We start from the raw sequence: 14,930 nt of genomic DNA, 5'->3' as shown, positions 1-14,930 counted from the left end.
AAATCATCATATCTCAGTCATAACATACTTACTTTACTATGCTAACCGTACAGATCAGCTGTGATCTATGGCTTCTCTCAGTTGTCGACTAAAACTGGCTCTACCGCTCGCTGCCCTTTGCCAATTGCCTATTCCAAGCATTACACTGTCTCTGTCAATAGCATCCTTTCAAGAATAGCCTCTTCTATCCACTGATTCCGCTAAATACACCGCTAACGTCTAGTCTATGTGCCAGGATGAGTATGTTAAAGGATGAAGTAAAAGACCATCCAAATCAATTCGTCTGAAGGGTAACAGCCCTTCAATTAGACTAAGAATGTTAAGATATACAACCAGCCATTCTAGAAATCAACTTGTGCAAATCAAGCAACAAACATCTTTTGTGAAAATTCACAAAAGTTTCAAATATGTAAATACATTTAAACTGTGTATAGCACTGGCCTCTTATAAGAACCTGCTTGGCTACGCTCGTGTTTAGAGGTTGAATAGCTTTTGCCTATTTACAATATATCTGATGTCAACAAAATCCTCAAAAGCATTAGCATACAGTATAAAAATTGAATTTATTTTTTTGAGAAGTACTTCGTGCGTCTCTTAGCATTTCGAGATGAATTTATTTGTTTTGTATTGAAGAAAAAATCGAATGAAATTTAAAGTGTGTGCGTACTTCAATTGATATTTATTGTATATAAATATATATATGTAGAGAGCCTTCTTAGAAATTAGCAACACACGATAGAAAGTCCTATAATGTCGCATAATGGCTTTTAATGTCTACATGTGTCCTTTCCTTAAATTTGATATTTTCATCCAATTATCAAAATATAAAGAGATTTTTAAAAGATTAGAAATGTAAATTTAGATGAACAACAAACTTCAATTGCTTTATTTTTAATATGTTTCGAACTTATGCGCATAAAAAATGTAATAAATTGACTTATTTTAGGACTTCTATCAGAAGACGTTTTTGAAAAAATTTGAGAAAATTCGACAGATTGCTTCGGTTTAACATGCATAAAGTAATTCAAAGAATATATCAATTGCAAGCCATTGTATGTATTTCAAATTTGATTCTATGCTGTATAAATGATAAAACTCAACTTTTTAGAGTATCATGTCGTCAAACACAAACGAAAAAATCAACGTTTTTGGTTCGGAATGAAAAAATTAAAGTTGGAAGGACGCACTTTTGAGGACAAATTCAACTGGAGTCTGTTTAAATTTCTTTAAATTGAAGCACGAGACTGCCTGGTCTGTTCAATTTTTGGTCATCCTAGCTTTGATTGTCGGAACGAATGAACTCAAATAGCACAAGTCGTTTAGTCTATACAAAATTTGGCATCAGACTGGAATGGTTCCGAAATTAAACCGAATCTAGCACGTAGTCAGAATCACACAGACCTGGGGTCAGATTTTTGATTGATTAATCAATTTGTGGCATTGGGGCTAAATATGAACATAAACATCTTGTCTGATTGACATATATTGACGAAACCAACATGCCTAAAGCGGGAGTATGCTTAGAACAAAGTGGTAGCTGCTTGACGAGATCAACAAAATTCCCTTAAGTTGCTGCAACTTGGATCTGCAAGAAAACTGCAAAGATACTGTGAAAGACGGCTGCCTAAGACTAACTGATCGGCACACACTAAAACGTTACCACCACGGCGACGAGGTTGCAGTATACTTAGAACCAAATAACAATCAATTGAGGAATTTTGCTGATCTCATTAAGCAGCTGCCACTTGGTTCTAAGTGTACTCGTCTTCATGGTGGCATCATTTCAACATGTGCGGATCGGATTGTCTTGAATTTAAAATAAATTCAATTGGATATGAAGTTTGTTACAGTCATAAATTTCAACATCATACCTGCTGATAACCCATTCTCAATATAGTTATCAGCATTCTCATATCTGTGACCTTTCAATGCTTTTCCACATTAATTCCGCAAAAACTCTACCGCAAATTATGCAACAAAAACTTTCGAACATTCTTTTTCATGAACAGTCTGAAAATTTGCAAGTCATCAATTCAGATGAAATGTTTTTCCTAAATGATTACAAGGAAAAAGATCCAAAACGGAAATGTTTAATGAAAAACTCTTTTCGAGAAGTATTTTTGCTTATCATCAAATTTTTCTGCGAACATCAAATTAATATTCAAGATATTCAAAAATCTGATTTCGTTAAAAATATAAATAAATTAGCAAAAATTTTCTTACTGATGAGCATTTTTCATGAATTATGATTTGCCTATGTTGTTTGTTATTTTTAATTAAAAATTTAAGAGTAAAAGATGGATTGACGTCTACTTCAAGACACCTTGATGAGAAAATGAACACTTGAGTGATGTTGCTAAGGCATTTAAGTCAATATGCCAGATTAGACATTAGAACTAGACATAAATTGGACATTTAGTTGCCATTAATTAGTCATAAAGTATTTTTATCCATTCAGGATGGGAATATTGTGGTAGTCCCAAGTTGTTCATATAAAATTAATGGTTTAAGTACATACTTGCTTTAAAACTCATACTACTACAATCTCCTAGTCTATGAAGTTTCCAAGCAGCATAATGAAGTTTGTAGATATGGATAAAGTATCATTTATTCACATGAGTGCTTTTTCTATTTCTACATAAATGCATTATCAATATCTACACGTTTCAAGGATGCCGTTGCATTGACGAGAAGACGCAAGGTTGATCTATCGAAAACTTGAAAATTAAGGGTTCTTAATACCGAGAACGAGATTGCAAAAATATTTATCGAATTCGAGACTTCAAGATATTCGTTGAAACACTCTGTCTCGGTCTCGAGAATTGTCGAAACCAAAACTTTGGAAAAGAAGTCTGATTCCAAAGCTATTAAACCAAATATCAAGTGCACATCTTCTCGTTGTATTCTCTGTTGCTACTAAATGAACGCTGGCGAAAGAGCCCTGTACCAGGATATGCACTTAAAAGATTATTCATACTCTGTTTGAAAGATCGCAGCCCCACAGTCAGGATAGAAATGGTAAGGTCTTATCATATCCGAACCCAACATATACTTGTTAAGAAGTCAACAGAATGTACACAGACTTTTCAGAAATCGAATGTTAAGGTTTAATTTTAGACATCTTTTACACCTATATCTTGAGAAACATTTCCTGATAGTTTGACACGTTAATTAAGAAATTTTGAAATTTTGTAGAAATTGTAAGAATTAAGAAGAAATTAATCTTCATTAAGAAAGAAATCGCGCCAAGAGCTAAATATTATATTTTCAAAATAATTTATTCAGATCTGATGTATCATACATATATTAATGATGATGGCAGATGAAAGTTTCATAGATAAAATTGACATAAACATCATTCGTTAATTCTCATACAATTCCCTAGAAAAAGATTTATTTCAATTTTTCATGCCATAAACTCAATTTTTGCTAACAATTAATTCTGATCAAAACATTTTTTTTATGAATTTTTCCACATCAGTAAGAGTTCAAAATCGCTTTTCATGTTTTCTTTTGTACCTACTTCTAAGCATTCTTGAAAAAATATCAATTTATCACGATTTTCACCTGATTAAATTCAAAAGAACTGAAAATTTACATAATAAGGAATTTAGAAGTATCTAGAAGCAATCACAGCGTATTATGTAGGAATGAATTTCTAGAATGTTGTCATTATCATTATCTCTTTAATTATTCTCTAAATTATCTTATTATTTCGATCTTCTTTGTGTTTTATTTATTATAATGCCAATTATGCTTCTGTTACGGTATTAAATCATCTTAGTTAATAAAATAAAGCACAGAATATAAAATGTTTATTGTAAATTATTTTAATTGATGATTATTCACTTAGGGCGAAGAAAATGAGAGTTTTTCATGTGCATAATGAACAATGCATCATATAAAATTAATGCACTTGACTTGGATTTGTCAAGAATTAATTGCTTGAAAACTTTAAAGATTTCAATAAAAAAAGCTGCGATTTTACACAATTAAATTTCAATTAGAATTTCTAGGAATAAACTGCAAGTATTTACCCTATCAAGCATGGTGGGAAGCTTTAAATTCATCGGTTCGCAAACAGAATGACAAATGATCTAAATTCTTAGAATTGTAATCACTTATCTGATATAACAGAGTTCCAAGTAGACTTGCCTTTTCTATGCAAATTTCTTCAATTACACTTTTACTTATTAATTCGCCAAGGGCTCTTTTGATGATTGCAAGATTGCATTCTAGTGGGGGTAAAGAATAAGTGAATCTTTCCAAGAATCCAATAGCTCTTTTCTCCTCTTGCTAAAGTAGCTTCAGGAAAAGCTTATAATTCTAATTTTTAATTATGATAATTAAAATATTTTGTATGAATCATGGTTGACATAACACATCCCACTTTCTTTCCTTTCATTAAGACTTTTACTTTAAAAAAAAAAAGAAAGAAAAACAAACAATAATTTGATGATAAGAAGCTGTTTATGCAGAGTTTCCCAACCTTTTTGAGTGCGACTTAATATACCACATGTCTTGCACAAATTTGACTTGTCGTCATGCTTTACGAGAAAACAGATAAGGAACATGCTAATGAACATGCTCACAAAATTGAGCATGCTGTGTTATATTCCCTAACAGACTCTAAGTATACTCAATTTTATAAAAAAAAGGATGCTTTGAGTATGCTCATTAATGTTAGCATGCTCTATGTACGTTTGGAATTGAATGATTCTACTTATTCATACATTTCAGTGAACATGCTCATTGTTCGTTAAAAACACCTGAACCTGAATAGCAGATATCGACTAATCGGTCCAAAATCCAATCCCAGGCCGATGCAACTCTAACTTGTTACTGGATTTGGTTTAAATTCCACACAATCTTAAACGAAACATTTCGGAAAACCGCAATTTTTGCAATGAAAATGTGACGATATAAGCCGTCAGGACAACCTTGCATTTTTCGGTTGACACGACGACTAAGCGGTGTCCAGCGAACATGATATGCTGTTCTGGCATACCGGAGTCACTCCAGCCTTGTGTTTGATTTTGAGTCAATTAACCGACTTTTGATTTTCGGAGAAGATTGTTCCGTTTCGTGAATCATAGTGAAAGAAGCACTGCACAACACTGCACAAACAATAAAAGATATTGTGACAAAAAAATCTCTTTCATCTTCCACAAATTTCGTGAAAATCATTATCCTTAAATTTCCTTTATCAACATTTTTTTAAATTGAAATTTGTCATGACAATAAGGAATTTTCCTCATCATACTCGAACAAAAAAAGCATCTTCATCATCACATCTTAATTTTCCATTTTACGCGTGTCGATTCTATTATTTCTTATAAGAAACTCAAACAATCTTTTGAAGCTCTTTTTTTGTTTAAATGCTAGCAACGAATAGAATTCCTTAAATGTTTTCTAGCCAATTTTTCAATTCGAAAGCGATTTTCTACAACCAAAAAAATTCTTCAACAAAAATTCATTGAAGAAAGAAGAAAAATTTCACTTGTTAATTCTGGCTATGTTTTAACACGCTCAGCACTGCTTGATGATCATCAAAATAAATGTAAACAGAGTTGTGGCACGGCCTGATTTTATCAGTCAGCCAAAAACGGTGACAGATAAAAACGTTGGCCGATAAAAAACGACGAGCGATAAAAAGCAATAACCGATAAAATCGATGAACGACTGGTCGATTCTCTCGGTCGCCGACATCGGCCATCACAACTCTGAGTGCAAAAATGCATGCATTTTGAAAATATTATTTTTTTGAAAGTTTTTTGCTGTTTGTATGTGCTCTGTAGACGGACTGCAACAGATATAGAAAATGCTTTTTTTGTTTTGTGCAGGCTGTGCGAGTATGCATGCTCTGATAAAGATTATAATGCATGCTAATTGTATCTACATTAATAATTATCTATATCTATAGCACAGCAACAACAATAGAGTCTTAAAAAACATTTTGTGTAGCGTGTTCTATGGAAAAAAATAATTTTCATTTTCTAATCATATTTTAAAGTGTTTGTGGATATACAGCAAGTAAGTGATAAGATGTGAGTGTTATATTTGAAGCGGGGGATGATTTTTGAAGTGTAAAGAAGATAAAAAAGCACTGCTTAAATGAAAATTTTATCAGTTGTTACAATATATTCATTCGATTTACAGTTAAAGTCTATTGTGTCTTAATATTTATTTTGTGGTACTTCCAAAAAAACTTTTTAATTTAATTTAACCTCCTCGAGGACTCAATATCCCCCAATCAGACTTAATTCCGTGTATAAAATGAATAGCAAAACAGTTTTATTTATCTCAGTGCTAGTGTTCGCCATCAAGTTATGTTCATCGTCACCAGTAGCACATGAGGATAATCATCATAATGTGGATAATGAACAACATGTGGATATAGATGTTGATATTGCGTGTTTAGCAAATTCAACATGTCTTAAAAGTGCCTCAAATAAAGTTATTCGTGCATTAAAATTGAGAAAGTCAATTGACTTTGGATTACTTAGTATTACGCCATTAAAGAATGAAGGAACGGAAGGACGATCATTTACAAAGTTATGGGATATTGCAAGTACAAATTCCATTCGCATTCCTCTTGGACAATATTCATTAAGTGTACAAAAGTCTGAAGAACATGAAAATTATCTTGAAGTTGCTGTCTCAAAGACCATTGTTGAAGGTAAGTGCCAACTGTGCCATATGACATTGTATTATCGTCTTAACTATTTGCAATACTTACCATAATTCACAGGACGTGCACGACGTGATAGAAAGCAAATGCAATTCTTCGTTCCATCATTCTTGGTTGCATCACAAGTCGGTTGGTGGTTGCTTGCATTAGCTGGTGTTACACTTCTATCCATTAAAGCGTTTTTGGTTTCCAAACTTGCTCTTATCATTGCTGCTATTATGACATTCAAGAAGCTCTTTTTACATCATCATGGGTATGGACTTTTATGGCTTTATCTTTAACTTCTTATTGACTTTTAATATTTAAGTATTCCCGCACCTTATTATGAACACCATGAGCCATTGATGGTCCCATTTAATTTCGGAGATTATGGCGCATTCGCTGGAGCAGCTGGCTTCCCAGCTGATTTTCATCAACAACTTCCAATCGGTCCAGAACACACAGCTGCATTACATGCTAATGGTGCATTAGGAGCTGAATCAGGTGTATCAAATATTGTTACAAATGGTACAGGAGGTTCATCAGCTGTAGCAACAGCTCCTGGATTAAGCGCGTACTCCACGGTAGGTGAGTAGATGTAAATTATCAGAAAATTAAGTCTTCCTTAAACAAAACAATTTGCCTACTTTCCCACTGACTTCGATATCTCTTTAATTTTCTTCATGCTCTTCTACATCATCTCGTTTCACGAGACGAATAGACAAAATGAAGGAACAAGAAAATTTCTCTTTTTACTCTCGCACATCCGAAACGATATGGTTGAAATGTATATACGTTGAAGAAAGTTTTTTCTCGGAATGAAGGAATGAACAAAAAAGATTTAAAGAATAAGAAATAAAAGTTCAAACGATGATTTAAGATTTATTTGAAAATCTACTTCAATGCTTGCTGTTATAAAAATGAAAATCAAATCAAATCAAAAAAGTTTTATATCCAAGGTTATAAAATGTAAAGTTTCAATGCTGATGTGATTTGAATGAAATTTTATTCATCATGAAAGTTACTTTTGAGCTTTTTGGCACGAATATGATTCTTAAGATGCTTCTGGTGTGACATAAAAATGCTGATTTAGCAGATCATAACTTCTTGTTTACTATGAATAATTCATTGAATTTGTATATCATTGCTTAAAAGCATCCTGTTCCTTCTTCTTCTTAAACAAAAGCTTTTCATTCATTCACAAAAACATTCAAAGTGAAGCAGTGCTGAAGGTCGATGACAATACAGCAAATAAAATGTAAAAAAATTCCCCTGAATGAATTTGTCAATTATTGAAAGCATCTTCCAACACATATCATAGCTAGGGTACGTACGGAAATGATGTAGCACTCCCCTAATTGGGAGGGTTACTAAGGTTTTTTCATATCTGCAAGCCTTTAGACAATAAATGCAGATCTGCAGCCTTTAACGAACTATAAGATAAAGTGATAACTGAAGGTCTGTGCATTTATAGTGCAGTAAATGCAGGTCTACCCATTTAAAGTTCAGAAAATGCAGGCCTGCCCATTCATAGTGCAAACCTGCGCATCAGTAGTGCAGGAAATACAAGCCTGTCCATCTACAGTTCAGGAAATGCTGACCTGACAATCAATAATGCTGATTATGGCATTTTGCTCATTTAAAGTTAAGGAAATGAAGGCCTGGCTATCTAAAGTGAAGGAAATGCAGGCCTGTCAGTCTAAAATGCAGTAAATCGAGGCCTTGGCTTCTATGATTCAGGAAATGCTGGCTTGAGTATCTATAGTGCAGACCTGTGCATCTATAGGACAGACTTGTGTATCTATAGTGTAGAAAATGCAAACCTGCCTGCCATAGTGCACTGCCTATCTAAAGTGTACCTATACTGCATAAAATGCAGTCCTGCGTATTTATTGTGCATAAAATGCAGTCCTGCCCATCTAAAATGAATGAAGTGCAAATCTGTTGCTCTTGGACCAATTCTAAGTGTCACATTCTTTCCGTACTTTCCCCCAACAGACATAAAAGAGTTTCATTTGAAATCAAACAAATGTTTTGTTTGACTTTCGAGGTTCTATTGACATTTATCATCAATAAATAATTCTAAAGAAATCGTTAGGTATCAAATCCTACATACATTTTATTCTTTCGCCTACAAATAAGAATGAGACAATAAACTTTAGAACTCTTTAGCTTGAAAAATTGCGCAACAATGTTTTTTTCGGGAGGAATTGCTTTAAGTTGAGTAAAAAAATAAGGAATTCGTCTATGAATGTTAATATTAGTTCAAGCGTATCCACATCTTCTTTAGTTTTGTAAATATTTAAGTTCTTCTTGTTGTTCCTTTTCGATACACATGTTCGATTTAGCCCACATGACGATGACATGTTCGATACACATGCCACGAGAAATAGAAAATGCTTTTTTATGCTGTATAAAGAATCCCAAATAGATTTTCTTTTGTAGACTTTGGGCATTTAAATCGTAAAGGAAATGCCAAGGCAGGGTGGATGTTAAATTATTATGCATGAAGAATCAGCATTCCGTAACGAATCATTCTCATCCTTCATTGATTTATCTGAAGGATATCCATCAAAGCTGTATTTTTTGGATCTTCTTCTTGTTTGTTTTGTGATTTGGTCAAATACTACGATAAGAGCTGTGGAAAGAGCACTGGATAGAGAAAGGTTTAAGTGTGCTTTATGGCACATTCCCTAACAACACCCCGACAGCTCAGTGATAAGAGCTTTCAACTGGATATCGTAGGACGTAAGCCTGAGTCCCACTCGGGTTTCGTTGCGGAGAACTGTACTTTATTTCCCTTGAACCTTAAAATCGTAATTTTTCATGCACGTCATTAATGAACTTGACTTTTTTCATTCTCGTAATTATTACCTACACCTACAAGGCATCCTCTTCATTTCCCCATGTAACTCCATATCTTCAATTCGCTAGAAGGCAACACCTTGCAAGATCATTACTGTCTCTAATTGGTGATACCAGCGAAAAGCCTATGCTTTTATGTTGAATTCATAATTTGTATCAGCCAAGAAAGAATCAAGTCTCCTAAGAACAAATTTGCCAGCAAGTCTAACAAAAGGTTAGCAAATAATTGGTTAGGAAATCAATATTAATGCAATTGACAACGAATTGATAAATTTTGCCTTATTTATCTTGAAGCTTTATGTCAATAAGTAGGAATATTATCAACAGATAGATTTATCTGTGCTAAATAATATTGAGCATAGATTTACTAAATTTGATATGATATATTTCATTATTGATAAATGCCGAAAGCATGCAAATAAGGAAGCGTTCAATCGTCTCATATGTTTCATTGATGGATATGAGTATAGGATTGTTGTTGGTTGGATGTAGTAAGGAGGTGTTCATGAATGATATCAGATAAGGTTTTCAATCTCGGGATTCAAATCTACTGAATCCCGGGACAGAACATGAGATTACAAACAATTCAATCCTGGGATTGAAAGCCCAAGTACTTGATTTGGCTTAAATTTTTCACCATGCCTGAGTCACGCTAGCTTCCAGACACCACTGCGTCACCGTATAAATAGTAAGACCTTGAGTAAGACGTGCAATCGTCTTGGCAGTAAAATGAAGGCTGATATGGTTTACTGCCTTGTGCCGTTCGAGTTTGTCCCGAAAATTGAATAATTGTGTCCAAAAAGAAGATATTCTTCGACCATACATCCCCCTATCCCTTTTGAATTCGCTGCTGGTTCAATGTTCTCTTTGAATCCCGAAAGCAGATAAACGTCATTTATGCACAAACCTTAATCTCCAATTATTTTACAGTATTATTCAAATCTCAATTATCTTTAGCTATCACGTTCAATATTCATTGCCAGAGTTGGGAATTTAAAGACTCTCCTAAGTAGACAGCAAAAGGTTACAGCTTGTAACAGACAAATTATTGTCTAGTTCTAACGAATTTTAGCCCATTTGAGACTGGCATGTGATGTGTTATGATCAGATCATATAATAAAAATTCATGATCCTTAATTCTCAATAAGTTTCTGTTATCAGCAATAATGACAATAATTTATATAAAAATCCTATGAATACATAAGCAACTATCCAAAATATCTTGAATTCTATTTCTGATACAATTTGATCATATCATGTTTCACGTTCCATAATGACAAAGTATAACATCTTACATGTTTGATGATAAAATGTTTATATATGTCAGTGGTGGGTAACCTGTGTGATGTGGTGCACTGGTGAATGTCATGAATAGTATGTCGTGTGAGGCGTCGAGATGTGCAAGTGATGCGTAAGTCGTGAGGCGCAAGTGATGCGCAAGTCGTGAGGCGCAAGTCGTGAGGCGCAAGTCGTGAGGCGCAAGTCGTGAGGCGCAAGTGATGCTTCGGTAGTGCTCACCACCATGGTGGACCGTGAAGAATTAAAGGTTGCCAGAACTTGAAGTCAATTCGAATTTTATATGAAGTTGTGTTGACTTTTTCATTTAAAATCCGAGTCAACTTCGACCTCAGGTTGCCCACCACTGACATATACATATGAATTCCAATATTATATCCTACGCACGAAACATCATTTGATTGATATTATTTTTTTTATCATATAACATGCAATTTTTCTTTCTTTCTTTTTCTTCCTCATCTCCAGCAAGACATCCCCCGTTAAATTTCTTCGGTAAAAATCCATATCTGTTTAGAAAACCATAAGAAGCAAAGAAAGTGATTATATCACAGGACGACAACAAAAAGGAATCCGGGTATCAAAAAAAAAAAAAAAAATAAGGAAAAATATAAGTTTGTGAAATTTAATTTATGTCTGTGTTTTAATGCCTCATAACTTATTTTTTCTCTCGTCTATGAAATCTTAAAAGAAGTAACCGACTAGAATAATAATTTCTTTATAAAATTTCATAGATAAATGTGGCATGCAAAAAGAATAATGAGAGAATATCTCGCTTATGTTATTTATTTAAGTTATTTATTATTTAAAAGAACTTTATGTTTGTAAGGAACTAGAAATGAACAAGAAAAATCCCTTAAAAAAAGCTTGAAATAAATCAATGATAAAAATGAACATTTGGACTTAATTAAATACTATTCATTACCAAAATAAATACAGCCATCGATATGAGTATCAATTTAATTTCCTGCTGTGCGACCACATATTGAATGGCTATATGCTGCTAATGTTGTGTCATTTACTTATGACGTCCATCAAGAAAAAAAGAATTTTTGACAACTTATCATGGATATCACAATAAATGTTAAGAATGAACATGGAGATGACATATATTCAGACATAATATCAAGATCCCTTAGGGGAGGATTGAAGAAGCCAAGAAGCCCAAGTCTGACCAAATGTCAAACTGTATACATACTATGATACGAGCTTTAGGCTAGGATAAGCACAAAAATGTAGACTTGAAGACTATCTGAAATTACCTCTTTTCAATAAGAGCAGCACAACTTTGAAGCTTTAAAGTCTAAAGCTTACAACTGGCAATTTTAGAAATCAATATGTGGAAAGAAAACAGAATAAGGTAAATAGTAAGTCAGTGGTGCTATTTGAGGTAATTGTGAAATAAATTTACTAAATAGGGTCTTTAAATCAGACTTTTTGGAAGGCAATTGGCAGGGAAAAGTTGGCGATAGAACCAGTTATAGGCGACATCTGAGGGAGGCCGTAGATCACAGTTGATTTGTATGGCCAGCGAAGTAAGTAAGTAAGCAAGTGAAATAAATTCTAGGAAGCTGAAATTAAAGACTTTTCATCGAAATTTGATTTTCAGCGTTCTTTTGAGCATTTTTGTTTTAATTAGAGTTTAACATAACTTTGAGTTGTATGTAAGGAGGACCAATATGGAGTTTCAGGGGTACAAATTCTTGTATTAAAGCATGCAGACTTCGTAAAACGGGGAGTTGCTATAAGATTGTTACATTGTATGGCATAAAGTATAACGATACAAATCAATAAGCTACCCTAACAGTCAGAAAGTATGTTTTCATGGTACAATAATATCACTACGATACCTTAATGCTTTTTCTTTGTCTGTTAATGCTAAATTCAGTCTCGGGCAGCCATTTAAATGCTTTGTTGAGTTGGAATTCATAGATTCTATAGCTTTCTTAAGAAGTGAAGCCAAACTATCGATTTCAAATGAGGACAAATCCCAAAATAGCTACAAACTTTCCACACAAACCTCAAATACTATTGATAGCTGCTTTAATAGTTCCAACTCTCATCCCCCATTAATATCAGACAACATAAATGAATGTCCTTCTAATGAAATACTTGAACTACATACTTATCGATTCTGAAGAATTCTATTAGACATTATACATAAGTAAGATTGATTAATTCACATTAAATGGATTTCCACAAATTAATTTATCTGGAATGTTCTCATTATTTCAACTCAGACATATAATCATACACATTCTTAACACTTAATCACACCATGTGTTTGTGATGTAGAATTGGCTTCTTTTTATTTTCTCTCACATCGCCTGCGGATATAAAGCATAATACATATTTTGTGTACTTTGAACGACTTATTTTCCATGGAAAAGCAGACAAGCTTTTCGTGCCCTTCTTCATCATCTTTTGATTTTCTCTTTTTTCGGTATGTCTTTCATAGCCCGAGTGGCAGAAATGGTAATGGCTTCCAAATGGAGCTTGTAAGGCTATGCTAAGGCACCTTTCTTCTTCTCTGGCCGTTCAGATCAGCTGTGATCCATAAAATCTTTCAATTGACGTCTAAATCTTGGTCTATCGCTAAAACTCCTTTATTAGAATCAAATGGCAATCGGCTTCATCTGGCTTCCATATCGCTTCTAATACACAAGCCGAGTGTGACTAGAAACAGCTGAAAAGCTCCCGAATCCTACTAGACGTTCTCAAGAATCGAGCCCCGGTCGTTAGAGTCGGTAGTCCGACACTCTAATCATTACGCTACTGCTACCTTCTTTGCTGCCATGAATGCATCCATTTGAGGTTAATAAAAAAGCTTAAGTGGAGCTTTTCTAAATTGTGCTGCTCGGGACAATAACACATTTATGACAGAAGCTATGTTTTCATCATAACTTTAATGATCAATGAAGTAATCTCTAATGATGTCCTATTTTTTGATGATAAATAGTCATTATGGTCAACATATTTACTTTGCAGAACTGAGTAAGTAGATTATTAAAGTTTTCGGTAAATTAAATCAATTTTCAGATGGAACAAATTGTAGTAATTATGAGGAAAGAATCATATTTATTTAGGGAGCATTGAATGTTGACCCATTTTTGATGTGAAGACATTTCAGCTACGATTTTGTGTAAACATAGTGGAAATAAATGAAAATCAGAATTATTTTTGCGAATAATAATGCCAATTGAATTATAATTATTGGTAAATCCAATTCCATTCTACAATACATTTAGAGCAGTGTTGGTGAAACTGTGTGTCGCGGCACATTATTGTAACACCAAAATTTCTCAGAAATTCAGTGAATCGCATTCTAGTTGATGTTCAGTTGATGACCAATTCTAACTTATTCTTGTCCAATCGGGCAAGATCTGCCGTGACACACAGGTTGTCCACCACTGATTTTAGAGGATTATAAATTCAAATTTACAATTTTCAAAATTTTTAATCAATTTGAATATTTAAGCAGGTATGATTATTTGAGCAACCTGCTGTAAATTAAATTTGTATTCTAAATGTATGTTGTGAATAAAAATATGAAGAAATAAATCAAATAACGATAAATTTAAATGTGTTTTTACTCCATCATGAATCATTATTTAATTAAACTTTTTGGTTATTTTGGTCGATTCACAAATAAATATAGTTGCTAAATGTTTATGCTGAGTTGAACCCAATTAATTATGAATAATGTCAATTTAAATATGAGCATCAAATTATGAAAAATAATGACATTAACATGCTCTGCTAGGAATAAAGCTTTATAATTTTTTTTAATTTTATTCAATTTTTTTCTCGATAATTTGAGGATGAGGAAACGTTCGGAAGCTACGTAGCCCATCTCTATCATCGTAATGCTTTGTTACAAAATCAGGATCCAAAATTTGTTCTCCTTAAGGAAATTGGAAGTCTTGGACCTCACCTCTTAAAGCCAGTGTTTTTTAAACTGTGTTCCGCTGTATACTAGTGTGTCGTGGCTTACTACCAGTGGTGTAATCCGGGGAGAGTTTTGGTGGGTCAATTCCGACCATTTCGAAAAAATTCTTCAAGTAAATTTTTCTATAGAAAAAATCCAAAATCCTAGCCT

The 14,930-nt window shown here is 33.5% G+C and overlaps 1 protein-coding gene across 1 annotated transcript; it reads left to right on the top strand.

Annotated features, from left to right (window-relative positions):
• Positions 1 to 6,276: 6,276 nt before the first annotated feature.
• Osi4 (Osiris 4) lies at positions 6,277 to 7,266 on the top strand. Its single transcript, XM_070651590.1, has 3 exons — positions 6,277 to 6,679; positions 6,752 to 6,944; positions 6,999 to 7,266. The coding sequence occupies exons 1-3, from the start codon at positions 6,277 to 6,279 to the stop codon at positions 7,264 to 7,266; spliced, it is 864 nt and encodes a 287-aa protein (XP_070507691.1).
• The last annotated feature ends 7,664 nt before the right edge of the window (positions 7,267 to 14,930 follow it).

The sequence above is a fragment of the Chironomus tepperi genome, unplaced genomic scaffold (assembly GCF_022539635.2).
Source record: "Chironomus tepperi strain 1889 unplaced genomic scaffold, CSIRO-AGI_Ctep_v1 contig_465, whole genome shotgun sequence".
NCBI lineage: Eukaryota > Metazoa > Arthropoda > Insecta > Diptera > Chironomidae > Chironomus > Chironomus tepperi.
The sequence above is the reverse complement of the archived record's forward strand: the minus strand, read 5'-3'. Positions and strand labels throughout refer to the sequence as shown.

Coding starts and splice junctions, on each gene's coding strand:
- Osi4 (XM_070651590.1), top strand. CDS start 6,277: ATGAATAGCAAAACAGTTTTATTTATCTCAGTGCTAGTGTTCGCCATC. Junction 6,680..6,751: donor CTCAAAGACCATTGTTGAAG/GTAAGTGCCAAC, acceptor CATAATTCACAG/GACGTGCACGACGTGATAGA. Junction 6,945..6,998: donor CTCTTTTTACATCATCATGG/GTATGGACTTTT, acceptor TTAATATTTAAG/TATTCCCGCACCTTATTATG.